This window comes from Nomia melanderi, chromosome 2 (genome assembly GCF_051020985.1).
Source record: "Nomia melanderi isolate GNS246 chromosome 2, iyNomMela1, whole genome shotgun sequence".
Taxonomy (NCBI): Eukaryota; Metazoa; Arthropoda; class Insecta; order Hymenoptera; family Halictidae; genus Nomia; species Nomia melanderi.
The window spans coordinates 5,961,310-5,977,125 of NC_135000.1; the positions used below are offsets into that span (position 1 = coordinate 5,961,310).

General features: G+C 39.3%; 1 protein-coding gene across 10 annotated transcripts in view; it reads left to right on the forward strand.

The window, feature by feature from the left end:
- Nucleotides 1-15,816, forward strand: part of LOC116424529 (uncharacterized) — a 368,994-nt gene that overhangs the window by 319,006 nt on the left and 34,172 nt on the right. For 9 of the 10 annotated variants that reach the window (XM_076365198.1, XM_076365208.1, XM_076365205.1 and 6 more), the window contains 4 exons: nucleotides 6,065-6,132; nucleotides 6,202-6,462; nucleotides 7,664-7,882; nucleotides 13,653-13,893. In XM_076365198.1, coding sequence (XP_076221313.1) covers nucleotides 6,065-6,132; nucleotides 6,202-6,462; nucleotides 7,664-7,882; nucleotides 13,653-13,893 — 789 coding nt within the window. The remainder of the gene's footprint in view (nucleotides 1-6,064; nucleotides 6,133-6,201; nucleotides 6,463-7,663; nucleotides 7,883-13,652; nucleotides 13,894-15,816) is intronic. The other variant, XM_076365207.1, reaches the window with a different exon arrangement.

A 15,816-nucleotide genomic window follows, 5' to 3' on the forward strand; every position in this document is an offset into this window, starting at 1 on the left:
TCGTTCAAATAGTTTAACAAATGAATATTTTGCACCGCAGTTTGAAGATATCTACGCCAACCATTGAGAACCACTATTGAAAGATTTTCGAAGCTTGAAACAAGGCAATTCTGAAACGTTCATTCTCCAAACTGTGAATTAAATCTTCCAAATACTTGAACAAATTCTTTCTGTCCCACTTAGAGGATTATCTAAGACACCAGATGAGAAGCACTGCCCACAGATTCCCAAAGGTTAAAGCAAAGCAATTCTTCGGCAACGCAGTGAGAAGCGTACCGCGTTTAACTCAGAGTCGTTTGCGGTTCTCGCGCCGAAGGGTGGAAAAGGGTGCCGCGGGTTCAGTCTCGATGATAGTTACAGGGGGTGCGGTCACAAAGGTCGAAACCGTTCCCGGGTATCGTGCGCCCCGTGTTCGCGACTTCGTTGACATGCATACAAACTTCGACAACTTTCGAATTGCAGATCAGGGACCGTTGGAGGGTCCGCGGAAGGCTCGCGCGTAGCTTTCGCGATCGAGCATGAAAGTTGCAAGGGTTGAAGGGTAGTGCTGGGACTCCTGGAGGAGAGAACCTGCAGCATGATTGTGTACCGCGGCACGTTTTCGTACGGACTTGACCGAGAAACTTTAAGAATCAACCGTGTTCAATTCGCGAGAGGCTGGAAGAAGAAGTAGCGAACCAGTATTAGTAGCACTGGTATCTAGCAATTGCTCCTAGCAACTGGATACGGAAACCAGTAAGCCTGCACTGAACACTGACACAAGTGTCATCACCTGCCACCTTGCAATCGATCCGTAGCTAGGTCTTTGATGCTTTATTAAGAGTAGCGGTGACTAACTTAGTCTACAGGCTTCAAAGACTACCCAGCACTTAGGAACAGTCTCAGTCAGATTCAATTGGGGGTATAATCAGTTATAAAGGAACATAGAAACTAATTCGAGTGAGGCTAGAGTTAGTCTAAGTTACTGCAGATGGCACTAGATGCCGAAATCTGATTTGAGGTTAGGTCTAGGTCAGACTTCTGAAGGTTAGGTCCACATAGAATCTAGATTCGATTTGTAGCAAGTCTAGACTAGGTCAATCTTGAATGATATATTACTAAGCGACAGTTAGGTTAGAAGTGATTCAGATTTAAGTTAGGTCTGCATCAGGCCTGTTTCTATATTACAAACAGTTTAATCTATCACATAATCTATGAGGTGTCGTTAAAGGAAACTTATTAGCTGTCTGAGGTCTACATATTGACTGAACTTGCAAGGTTTGAGGTTAAGTTGCCAAGATTCAGCTCGCTGCTACGGTAAAACGAATTAGCAGCATGGTAACGCTGGATATCATGTGAGCGGCACGGTTATGAAGTTTTTCGTCCCGCGAGAGATCTCCGTGCAATAAGGTTGCCATTACCTATACTTCACTCGTTCTTCCGCTTTGAGTCCCAACTAGGTGTACCAGCGCTACCGGTTACGAGCGGCGAGGGACTTCCGGCGAGCCGACGGAACATACGCGCCGGGACTTTTTCTTCGGTAATTAAGTTTGCATCGACAGGAAACCTGTCTCGAACCGACGAATTTACTTCCGCGTAGATGAATCCTGGCCTCACGCGATTTTTCCGCCCGGCAGAGGGGATTTTGATTAAAAATAGGGCGCGTGCGCATTTTTTTCATAGCCCCCCGCCACTCCGGCGTTTGCACGTCGCGCTTGGAAAATTTATTCCGGAGTAACGAGTTTCTCTGTTACGCGAAAATTGTTTTCCCTCGACCCCGAGCCAGCGAAATTTGGAATATGGAAAATAGAAACGTTCCGGACTTTGGGCATTGTGTGTTACCTTTTATTTCTTTTCTGTTGCTAGTCCGGCGAAGTATCGGTGCTTTCTTTTTGCAATTAAGCTTCCGAAGTTACTTACGCGAATAGTTGATGCACTGGGAGTTAGGGCTTGACTGATGAACTTTGTTTCCAAAACTGACCCGGTCGATTCGATTTGCTGCGTGAGTGGCTGAGGTACATAGTTAGGTTTTCAGTTTTCGGATTTGTTTATTGTTCAGTAGTTGACCCTTGTTGAACCGAACTTATATGAGAAATAGATTAATATAGATTTAATCTAGCTTCAATGTTAATTAGTCGCGCTTTCTTTGTTTTCTTCAGTCGTCAGATAATCTATCTGAGATCTGATTCTACTTACTAGTCAGACAATCTGTCTCCAATCTAGTTAATGATCAGACAATCATTCATCTGGCAATCTATGTAAGATTAATTACTACTCATTTCTCAATCCATCATAGATTAATTTGTACTCATTGCTTAATCTATCATAGATTAATTTCTACTCATTGATAAATCCATCATAGATTAGTTTCTACTCATTTCTCAATCCACCATAGATTAATTTCTACTCATTGATCAATCCATCATAGATTAATTTCTACTCATTGCTCAATCTATCACAGATCAATGTCTACCGATTCAACAAGCCATTTGTCTAAAATTTGAATTACGGTGACGAGTTAATATAAACACGTTGAATGCTGTTAACAAATCAGTTTACCAATACCCGGAAATATCCTTAATCTACTCGAGCAACGTGTCTTCGTGCAAATAAGCAAGTTGCACGTAGTGCGCTAATCAACGCAAGACCACTATGGTCTCAACAATTATGCCCAGCACGTAACGATGTTCCTGTGAAATGTCTCCCATAAGGTGTACAGAGTCATAAGGGATCCACCGGCAGACAAGCATTATTACAATTTCTCACGTTAAAAGGTGGGAGATAGCAGTCGTACTGCACCGTTCCTGGGCGGAAGGTAATTAGCTCTAATTGACTAGAAGAAATTAACGATCCCGATGAAAGCTTGTTCCTCGACTAGCTACGCCAGGCATCGTATATTTTTGATAATTACCGATGACGCTGATTCGTCACCTTTTCCATTACTCCATAACTCAGTCCTTGATTAATTGAACTTCAAGATAACTACATTGTTGCAATCTATTCTGTCGCAGTATTTTATCTATCGCGGTGTCCCGGATAGAAAATCGAGCAGTCTGCACAATTTGAAATTGGAAAACCGTCAGCATCGATTCCTGTACACTTAAATATCCAGCATGACGTCTGTTTTCTGGTAATCTATCTGATCACAATATTTCATCTACCTTCCCCCCGGAAGAGAATAGAGTTTTCTGTACAATTTCAGACCGGAAGCCGTAAACTGGGCTGGATATATGCGCGACCGACCTATTTGTAAACGTCACAGATTGCCAAATACGTCTCCCCCTGCTCCTTTTTACGAAGCATGAACCGATCGCTCGTATACGAGTATATTTGTGCCCGGGAAACGTTTCGTGCGCCGGTGGACCCGTGTACACCGATACCTGGCCGTCCCACACATATTTCACACATGCGCTTGTCTTTCGAGACTACTTTTATGCTTCTCGTCATTGATCTTACTGCTTTGAAACCAATTCAGCGTTCGGTGCATTTAAATGATGAGTGGCTCCCGATAAGCGCGCAGAAAAACGACCCGCGGTCCTTTACAGTAAAACTCGGGTCGTAAAGGATTTATAGGGATCCCCGGTTCTCCTCCATTCGGAATACGTTCATACACGATACGCTCAACGTAAACCTCCTCGCGCAGAAATATTCGCGGGATGTTTGACTCGATGTAACGTGCTCGAAAAGAAGAAGCAAGCTGTCGTGTCTATTCGGAGATTTAAGGATGTTGACAGAATTGAGGGGTGCTTTATCCAGCGTAGATGTCCTTGAAGAAGATACAGTGCATCGTAAGTGTCATCGAGGAAGATTTAATCTAATAAATGTCGAAGAAGACCTAGGCTTACGTAAATGTCCTCAAATAAGATTTAACCTATTATTGATGTCCTTATAGAAGACTTAATCTATCATAGTGTCTCTAATGATGATATAATCCATCATAGATAGCTTTAAAGAACACCTAATCTAGCATAGATGTCCTTAGAGAAGACTTAATCTATCATAGTGTCTCTAACGATGATATAATCCATCATAAATAGCTTTAAAGAAGGCCTAATCTAGCATAGATGTCCTTAGAGAAGACTTAATCTATCATAGTGTCTCTAACGATGATATAATCTATCATAAATAGCTTTAAAGAAGACCTAATCTAGCATAGATGTCCTTAAATAAGGTGTAATCTATCACAGATGTCCTTATAGAAGACTTAATCTATCCTAGTGCCTCTAAATATCATATAATCTATCATAAATGACTTCAAAGAAGACCTAATCTATCATAAATGTCCTCAAGTAAGATATAATCTATCACAGACATCCTCAGAGAAGACTTAATCTATCACAATGCCTCTAAAGATCGTATAATCCATCATAAATGGCTTTAAAGAGGATCTAATCTTCTATGCCTTTAAAAACCTATTATTGATCTCTTTAAAAAGACGTTACCCTCTGTAACTAGTTCCCAGCACAACCGGACCCGCCTTCCTTGCCCTCAAAAGTGACCCAATCCATCACAGGCAGCCTCGAAGGTAGCCTAATCTATCCAATCTTCCCCCTGGAACACTGCAATTTCGAATCAACCCATTATTCCCCACGAACACTAACGCCCTCCGAAAGCAAGTCGACAGCGTCACAGTGACCCAGGAACACCGCGGACACCGATAAAAATTCATGAAACGAAATCTAGCGACGCTGAACCTTTCCACCCGAAGATGTCCCATCAGCGTGGAAAAATAAGGACGCGCAAATACCGGCGGCGCTGCAGCGCGCACACATTCCACGGGTATTTGTACACGTTGAAAAGACAAACTGCGAGGCGCAATAGAGACAGCCACCGCGGTTACGGCCGGCTCGGCGGGAAGGGGATGAATGGACCCGGGGCTGGGTCCAAGTAGTATCGCGTAGCTACTTAAAACTTTTGGAGCTTGTCTTGTGTCCCTACTAGTTGGCACCTTGCTTACTTAGCTCCGGTTTGCAACTTCTACCTTCTCCCATAGTCTCCTTCTCTTCCTGACTCTGCACCCCCCGCCCGTTCACCCCACTCCGCGTAACCCGCCCTCTCCTCCGCGGATGTTCTTCACTGCTAGCATCCTCCTTTCCTGCCGGCTCGGGACGAAGTTTACCTTTGTTTCTGTCCGTCAGCGCGATATACACTTCACGGCCACCCCCTGCGATTACCTCGGCAAATGACGGCGCCGCTGCCCCGCCTCAATAATTCCGGGATGAAAAGTGTTAATCCTGGTACTTCCCTGATGCTCTGCCAGCCAGCTATTCATAGAATTTTACGAACAATTCTATCTGAAATCTGCCATCTGCCTAGAACCAGCTATCGTCCTTTGTACTCTTAATCATTTTCCAGACATTAACCCCTTGGCCTGTGATTTCTTTCTCAACTCTCATCGATACGGCTACTGTGTTATTAACATGTTGCACGATTTCTCAGAGGAAAATACACAGAATGGAAAAAATATGATATTGAACCATTTGATTCAATTGCATTATTAATATTCCACGTTCGTCTAGCTGAATGGCACTGTATTATGCAGCATTATTTACAATATAGAAATGTTTTCATATAGTTGTCGTTCCATTGAGTGAACTATAGCAATTCGATTTGGTCGAGGGTCACCGGTCACCCCCATGGCATTCAACGTGTTAATAATTGATTGAAAAAAGAGAAAAATTCTAAGAATATGTTATGCCTATATTTCCTTTTAAGTATAATAGTTGATTACAGAGAAATGATATTTATTTTCAATTCGAATTAACTAATATATATATTTGTTGAATCATGAAAATCTTCACCACGAGTCTCACTCGGTTAACCCCTTGTCCTATGATTCCTTTCACAACTCTCATCGATACCGCTACTTTGTCATTAATAATTTATTTGAAAAAGAGAAAAATTCTAAGCACATGTTATGCCTATATTTCCTTTTAAGTATAATAGTTGATTACAGAGAAATGATATTTATTTTAAATTCGAATTAACTAATATATATATTTGTTGAATCATGAAAATCTTCACCACGAGTCTTACTCGTTGTAGGACAAGGGGTTAATGAACCCGGTTCACGTTTCTGTTGCAGAGTGGAGATGTGCTACCGCTGCATCGTGATGCACATAAAGCATCCAAATATTCTTCAATACAAAGAGAGTGAGTATCTTCGGGGCTGGCGGTTTGTCAACGTTGCATTGTTCGAGATTGATCGTGTTCCTCTTCCAGCATACTGCACGGCGTACTCGCCGAAGCCCAGCCTGGATGAGATGTGCAGAAACCTGGCCACCGACACCAGTCTTATTTCGCTGTTCCGTATCGGGGCGACCCCCATGCCCTGCCCTTTCAAAGGACCCATGGAGTTCACGTACAGCCGAGGAGAAGACGAGTGCCGCTCACCGATGTCCACCGCCGAGACTTGCACTCAGGAATCAAGATTGCTGCTGCGGTACCAAGCTTGCGCCAACGTTCCTGCGTCTGAAAGGCTGGGTTTGTAACTTGCCTTTGATAACTGCTTTCTTCAATTAACGTCGGATTATCAAGAAGGTCCGCTGTTAGGAAGTTAGGGTGGCTTAACACGTTCACTATCAGCGTTTGTTTCGGTTACGATCACCGCAGCTGTAATATTCTATTCGACTCAACAAATCTTCTAAACAAAGTATTGAAGAAACGACACTGAAACAGAGTCCCTAAATATAAAGCTTATAACTTTAGATAACAGTATTTATAGGAATAATTTCATTTTCTTTATGGAAAATACAACATTGCTATCATAAATATGTGACTTTGTGAAGTTAGATACCCTAGCTTCGATGTCCCAAGCTTCACACTATGAAGCTAGGTGCTTTTAGGTTAGGTTCGCAACCTAGATGAGGTACTATATATATTAAATATACAAATTAGGTACAACTCGTAGCTTTTAGCTTGGACTAGTACTTTCTTTCTTCTTTGACTACCTAGTATTGATTTAAGGCACTTCTAACGTTTGACTCTTTTAGGTTAGCTACCCTAGATTAGGTACTATCGTGTCCTAGGAGTTATTATTTAAATCTTTTTCCTTCGAGAATTATTATTTAATCTGAGCTTACTATTCTATCATAGAGTTAGACCTCTAAACCAAATGTCCTCAACATTCTTAAGCAACATTCTCTCATCTAGGACTACTTAGCTAAGTTAGCTACCATAACTTTAGCTACACGTTACCCTCTTCTATCATTCTTTACACCTTACTAATCCCGTTTATCGAATCGTACCATCATACAGACAAAGACAAAGATACCGGGTGACCAAAAGCAACGCGATTTTTGGCCTCGTTAATAATATTCGGTCACGACGTTAATTAACACGACACCGGAGACCTGTAACGGTCAATAAAGCTTTCGGCGTCGCGGTAAATGATTAATGGTCCTGTCAATTACCATTTGTTGGTCAGCTTGTCGAAACGATTTTCCGCGAGTACCACGGCGATCCGTACGTGTAACCGGACGAGCCCGGATGCTGGCTGGCTGGCTGTCCGACGTATAATTCATTCTCCGCGTCGCTGTACGGTTTATTAACGGTTTAGAACGCGCCCAACCATAATTTTCCACGGTGATCGCGGCCAATTCGCTGTTCGTGATCCACGGCGCAGCACAGAAAACGAAACTCCGACGGAAATTTCACTGCGAGCTCGATCGTTTCTGCTCCACAGACGTCGAGATCGAGTGTTTCGCCACGTGGAAAGACGGCAGCACGAACAATTTGGTCGCCAGGCTGCACAGCTCGCGCAAGACCAACGACGAGGACAGTTATCGGTGCTTCATCTATCAGCAGACGTCCAACAACTCGTGGAAGCTCGCGCAGAGCGCGGACGCCGCTTGCATCGGCTTCAGCGTCACCGACGCCGCCAGGACGTACACGATGACTCAAAGTGAGTACCTCGAAGTTTCATTGTTTCAACGTTAATTTAACTTCCTTCGGGTATTTTTCACTTAATTCACGTACGTATTTTCTCAATGATTATCCTCTTTATTCAATGTTTGCATCGTTACTATGTTTAGGTAATGGTTTTCAAAGGTTTTATCGAACCGATGTTCAAAAGCTCTGAAAAGTGAACGTAACGTAAATGCATAACATTACAGGTGGCGCTAATTTCTCGATCAGAAATCAGTTTCCTTCGCTTAAGACGCACACTTCAAGAAAATGCATCAAATCAACTTCCAATAACTCCTAAGATTGAACATAACGTCAAGAGCATGTAATACCACAGATGGTCCTTATTTCTCAAACAAAAATCATTTTCCTTTACTCAAAACGTACACTTCAAGAAACATCGAACCGATGTTCGAAAGCTCCTACAATTGAACATAACGTAAATGCATATAACACTGGTGGTCCTAATTTCTCAATCAGAAATCATTTTCCTTTGTTTAAACCATATACTTCAAGACGCATCGAACCCGTCGAATAACGTCAAAAGCATATAACACTACGGGTGGCTCTAATTTCTCAATCAGAAATCATTTTGCTCTGCTTAAGACATACACTTCAAGAAACATCGAACCAATGTCCGAAAGCTGCTACAATTGAACATAACGTAAATGCATATAACACTGGGGGCCCTAATTTCTCAATCAGAAATCATTCTCCTTTGCTTAAGACATACACTTCAGGAAGCATCGAACCCGTCGAATAACGTCAAAAGCATATAACACTACGGGTGGCCCTAATTTCCCTATCAAAGATTGTACATCGACGCCAGGACCGATGCTCGAGCATCGACGGGTCCATCACGTTCCACGGAGGCCGGAACGGCAGACGCTGCGGGTGTACTCGGATAAACCTAACCGAAAGGGGTGCGGGTGGGGGTGATCGTTAACTCATAAGCGCGCGCGGCAGCGTGACAGCGACCGCGGGCCGACGATAGGAACAGCGGTGAAGAACAAGGGCACGTGAACTATGGGGGTGTCTGCGGACACCGGATCAGATTCTTGTTCCGCGCGCTATCGGGGCTGACGCCAGGTACTTCGGGTATTCCACGGTATCGCATAGCTGCACGTAACCTTGCCAGATTGCGATGATTCTCGCGTTGCGGCCCACGGTTAACCAAATCGAGGCGACGAACACAGACCAGCGCTGGACATTCTTGGAATTGAATTCGTCGAACGCGGGCTGAATCTTTCTTGTCGTTCGATTTGAACGGAATGGAATTGTTGCTCGATCGGCTGGGAAAGGGAATTTTGGGCTCGGGCTGATTTCCTGCGGTGGATTACGGGATTAGGAGTCTTTGATTAGGCTGGATACGTTGCTTTGGATGCGTTCTGATCTTCGTGTAATCGTCATTTGTGATATTTAGTGGTTAGTGGTTTTGTGGTGTTTTTGTATGGTCTCTGGTTAGTTTTGTTTTATTTGGAATTTGTGATGTGAGGTTTGGTAATTGGGTTTTGGAATGGCTTCCGGATGTTTCAGTTGTATGGTTTTGTTTCTGATGCTTGATAATAGTAGTTTTTATGATAATAAGAAAAATAGTGATAATGATGATGGTGTTATATTATTGATTATGAATCGAAGTAGAATAGATAACAAATATTTTTAAAATATTTTAGAAAGTTGTTGGATAATATTAGTAATATTTAGATTAATACTAATCAATGATAAAGCGAATTAGAATAGATGATAGAAATATTCCAAAAATATTGCTGAAGTTTGTTGAATAATGTTACTAATAGGTTAATATTAATGAATTTAGTGGGACATTTTCTCTTAAATTCCTTTCAAAAATTGAGGACATTTTTTGGCTGATCTAATGTCCTGTATCAAGGTGAAATTTGATTTCCCATGGTTTGTTAGAGGGTTTAGGAACAATCGATCGCGTCAGTTTTAGTCTAAATGCGTAGTGCATCCTGTTCTTCGTGTCGCGGAACTCTGTAAGTGCTTGTATGAATAGACAATAGTATCAGATGGAGATGATCTTGTTTCTGGCTTCGCGGTGAACCGCATTCTGCTGGATTTCCGGGATATATGAGTGATCGCGCACTGGCTGCACGAGCACCAGCAAGATTTATTTCATGCCATGTGGGGCCTGTGCCAGGTTTCGGTGACATTTTCTGGATTCTAAAGTAATTTCCGTCGATCACGATCTTGAATACACAATGGGACATAGAAAGATTATCATTATTATCTCCTGTCTTCATTATTCATTCCTTTTATTAATACAAAAACTTACCAGTTCTCATAATTCCTTTCACAGAAACAAATTCTAATCTACAGCTGTTCAACTTTTCTTGAAACAATATTTATAAAATTAATAGAATATTTTCAAATTAATGAAAAGTTTGTTAAACTTCCAATAAAATATAGAGTGTAATATAACAATATTAACACTAGCTTCTTCTATCTTCATTTTTTATTATTCATTGTTCACTTTTAAAAATCTGACCAGTTCTCATAATTCCTTTCACAGAAACAAATTCTAATCTACAACTGTTCAACTTTTTTGGAAACAATATTCATAAAATTAATAGAATATTTTCAAATTAATGAAATGTTTGTTGAACTTCCAATAAAATATACAGTGTAATATAACAATATTAACACTAGTTTCTTCTATCTTCATTGTTTATTATTCATTATTCACTTATAAAAATCTTACCAATTTTCATAATTTCTTTCTCAGAAAAACGTTCTGTTTTGCAATACTTCATTTTTTATCTTAGAAAGTTTTTATAAAATTTATAGAAAGGTTTCAAATTACTCCATATAGAGTAATGGATTTAAATGAAAATATTGATCTTTGAAGGCTTCGTCGAATTCGATCGAGAGGCTAAGCAGATTAAAAATTTTTCAAGGGTGGAGCAGTAACATCCAGCCGGATGTTTCGTTAACCCCGTTCTCCAGCGTTGGTCTGCGTTTCCATTTAAACTTTCCAGAAGGCAGATTAACCCCCGAGTCTCGAACCTCTCTCTGCTCCTTTTCCTACTCCGGTTGAATGAAGAGAACATTACTCACACTAATGCCCTTTGGCCGTGATTTTGTTCAGTTTAGCACGTTCAGGAAGATATTGGCCTTGCAGGAAAGAATTCTCATGGTAATCCGATTACAACTATGATTCCGTGTTATTCAATTATTTTATTACCCGTACAGCAACCAGTCGTTTTTATTTCTTGGCGTGGACATCGTAGATTCAAGAAACAGTTGGTAGTAAAGATAATGGATTGATAATTGAAATATTGGTTAATGATATATAGAATTTGAAGGATCAATTAATCGAGAATGCTAGAAATTTAATGATCAGGTAATCGAAAGTATTGAAAATTTAAAGATTAGTTAAATAAATGTATTCGAAATTCAAAAATTAGATAATTAGAAGTATTCAAATTTGAAAGATTAGATAATTGAAGATATTCTAAACTCAAAGATTAGATAATTAAGGGCATTCGATATTTAAAGGTTACATAATTAAAGATATTCGAAATTCAAAGATTATAATTAGAAACATTCGACATTCACAGATCAGATAATCAAAAATATTCAAAATTCAAAGATTACGTAAATAGAAATATTCGAAATTCAGAGATTAATCAATGAAAAATATTCAAAATGCAGCAACTAAGGAAACTTGATAATACGTCAAAAATTAATCTTGTATAATATAAAGAAAGCCATTATTACATTTTCCTAAAATTTTCGACTAAAATAAAATTACTAATATCTTTAGTTGCATTCATCACATCGTCCTTTTAACTTCACAGTTAAGAATTTCGAAACTTTAGACCACTGGCAACTCATATTGCTGTTGCAGGGTAGTTTACCAGGAAACCTTAGAATTCTGTCTTAATTTGCATGGAACAGCAATTTCTTTTTGGGCTGAAAAGAGTGCAACGGGTGGAAAGTAAATTTGAAACTGCATAAAGGAGGCAGAAACGTTAAATGCCAGCGAAACAGTGTTCAAATAAGCGTGCATTGTTCTAGTTTTCGAAGGGGTGTTTTTAATGAAATACTAGCGGCGGAAGTAAATCAAGGTGCACGGTATTTTTGACATATCTGATTGCGTAGGAAAATCGTGTCGCAAAAAAATAGCAGGGTGTTTACAATGAACCACGAAAAACGCAAAGCTCGTCCATAAACGCGCGTCAGCTTTGTCGTCTGCAAACAGTTATCGTGTCGATGGTCGACTGCTCGCAGCTATCAATCACTGTGCACGAATTAATGGACCGTTAAAAATGCACGGGCGTCGATGTATGCGCGGCCGTACCGAGCGTGATCGATATATCGATCCTGTTGGCGATATCGTTGATCCGTAATAGCCTCTGAATTATGTTCAGAGGATACACCATGGTAATATTGCAACAACCATGTAATACGCCCTATGTAATCATTACAGAATTACGAACCGTTACAATTTTATGGAAATTGGAAGCATAAATTAAAAGTATTTTGTTGGAGGTGTACGGAACTGAAGAGTTAATTAAGAATATTCGATATTCAAGGGTTAGATAATTAGAAATATTCAAAATTCAAAGATTAGGTAATCGTAAATATTTAAAATTCAAAGATTAGATAATTAGAAGTATTTAAAGTTCAAAGATCACGTAATTAGAAATATTCGATATTCAATGATTGGATAATCAAGAATATTCAAAATTCGAAGACTAACAAACATTCAGAGTTCAGAGATTAATTAATCAAAAATATTCACCATTCAGCAAACTCAACGAATTGCGAACCCTTCCAATTTTATGAAAGTTATAAATCCATAAAATTTCATAGAAATTAAAAGCACAATGGTAGTGAAATAATATTTCATTTGTAAGGTAGGAAAAACAAAAATTTGCAAGAACATGGAAGCACACCAGTAATGCAAAAATATATTACATAAAGTGTGTAAAACGTAAAAATGGTAAATCCCTAAAATTTTATAGAAATGGTAATTATAATAGCAGAAAAAAAAGTATTCCGTATAAAAAGTACGAAATACTAAATCATTATCTCTTACAATTCTACAGAAATTCAAAGTACAATAACAGAACAGAAATATGTCACTTAAAGAGTACAAAACTGTCAAAATCATGAACATTCACGATTGTACAGAGTCTGCTATCAGAACAGTAGAACGAAATTCCAAATTACCATTTTATTAAGTCGATTACGTAGTTTAAGGAGACACCAATTCTTTTTCTCCTCGTTATTGCTGACAGATAACTGGCTCGACAGTTTTATAAGTATATACATAGCTTGGGGAAGAATGAAAAAGAAGGAAGTTTGCAGGTAGTTCGGTTATCACGGGAACTTGGCGAACTTGAAGAGTCGGGAATGAGTTTCTAGTTGTATTATGCATTTCGAGGTTGGAATAACTGTGTTAGCGACGGAGTTATATTATTTCGAGGACAGAATGAATCCTGGCGAAACGCTGGCGTCCTATTCTTGGACGTCTAATCGTATTTAACTTCCGTGGAGGATTAAAGTTATTGGATCAAATTTATAACATTTTGCTGGAAAGCTATCATTGCATTTCCATTTCAAAATGAAAAAGAACATCGACAAACAATTGCCTTTGTTTTCAGTGAGAATTGATTAAACAATTGCTTGCAATTAGTGAATTATTTCGTTATGGATTTATTTCTAATGAATTAATGAATTAATGATGAAGTTAGTTGCTTTCTTAAGATATTAGGAATAACTTTCTCGATTTACTTTTACAGAAGAGCAGCCAAAACAATGTACATATCCATCTTGGGTGGTGTCCAATAAACTGTGGCTAGCCTTGGATCGAATATCGTCTCGACTTCTGGCATCGCCTTACAGCCTGACAATAGTCGATCAAAACGAGACTCGTCTCGTCTGTCATGCCATCGTCTCCATCAATGATCGCCGTTCCCATCATCCCTTGAACCCTGATAAAGAAAGGCAGGTGATGTACGTGGCGAAAGCAACACTCGATTGGTAAGTACTTCAAACGATAACCAATACTTCCCATCTCCTAACAAGTGAAATGCAACTTTGCAGAGTGACAGACGTTCGAAAGATTGGGATAGTAAAATTATTTAAAGTAATTTTATTTATATACTTCAAGTAATATGCAATATTCCTCATCCTCGAAAAAATTGAAATGTTGCAAAGTGATAAAGATTAAAAAAATTATTTAAAGTTTTTCCAAGCACTTCAAATGATATCCAATATTCTTCCCCTAAAAAATTGAAATGCAATATTGCATAGTGACGAAGATTTAAAAAATTGGAATAGTAAACAATTATTTGGAGTAATTTTTTCTAAGTACTTCAAATGATATCCAATATCCTTTATCCGTTAAAAAATTGCAATACAATATTGCAAAGTAGCAGAGGTTCGAAGAACTGGGACAGTAAGAATTATTCAGAATTATTTCTTCTGTTGAAATTGTTTATTCGTGGATTTTTAATCAGTGGGATAAGAATAAACCCACGGAATATTCATTGAAAAATATTCCTTGTTAAAGTAAGATATTCATAAGGAAAGTACGACGAGATTATTCGCGAAAAACCCGGTGGCTTTGTGAACGTAACAGCGACACTGTTCTCTGCGAATAATAAATAGTAGAGCTACGCTAGTGCGCACTCAAGTAAGACACACCGTGTGTAATTATGACGGTATGCAGCGGCAATCCCTCCATTACATACCGAAGACACTCTAGCTCGCATAAATAAACAGTGTGTGCCGGATTAAACGCGAAGATACTTGACTTTGGTTGCTCGTAGCTGGCGCAAACATCGGAATGTCAATGTGCATTCCTGCATTGCCTTCGTGGAACTTGCTGCAGACTTCGATGAAGTTTCCTGAATTTGGAAATTATTAACAATGGACTCCCTTTTCACTGCAACTGACGTATCGTTTCGGAATTAGTTAATTGGAGAGCAATGTACCAAAAGAACTTTCAAACTAACACAAATTCTTCGAATAATTTCATCGAACACAGTAAAAATTCTTCTAATTAATTAAACCTAACTAACTTTTCTAAATTACTTAATCAAACACAGTCAAACTTTTCCAACTGATCAGTCAAACTGACGTGTCGGTTCGGAATTAGTTAATTGGAGAGCAATTTACCAAAAGAACTTTCAAACTAACACAAATTCTTCGAATAATTTCATCGAACACAGTAAAAATTCTTCTAATTAATTAAACCTAACTAACTTTTCTAAACTACTTAATCAAACACAGTCAAACTTTTCCAACTGATCAATCAAACACGATCAAGCTTCGAAATCCACTTAATCAAACATCGTCAAATTCCAGAGACCACTCAATCAAACCTGATCAATCGTAAAAAAAAGACTAATTAATTAAACATTTTATCACCCCGATAAACAAATCGATAACATTTGTTCAAATCTAATAGAAACAGGAACGAATGGCTGGAGTATTAAATAAAAATCCTCGATTCGTTCGAATTCCCTGCACTTCGTTATTCAGCTGTTTTTTCAGCGTTCATTTAATTATTCGCTCTTACGAAACATTTATAAAAAACCGTTCTGGCGACCGCGTGTCTCCAGCGAGTTTCATTAAAATTGATTGGATACGCTTCATAAAAATTACGTCCGCGAATCATCGATTACGGTCAGAGGGAAATGTAATTTTGACCTTTCACTCGCAACCAGGCCGGCTTTTAAATTGCGGAATACATTCGCGGTACGTAGAAGGCGTTTCATTTTTTTTTCTCTGCCCATTTTTCAGTTTTTGTTACGCAGTTCCCTGGTGCCGCCCGCGCGGCACTAAACCTAATTTTCGAGGTTGAGCGTATTCCGAAGTTTAAAATTAAGAGGGACAATCAAGCCGAAACAAGGGAAAAGTAATAAAATGTTGAAGTAAGTGGCTCGTGAAGACGGCGAG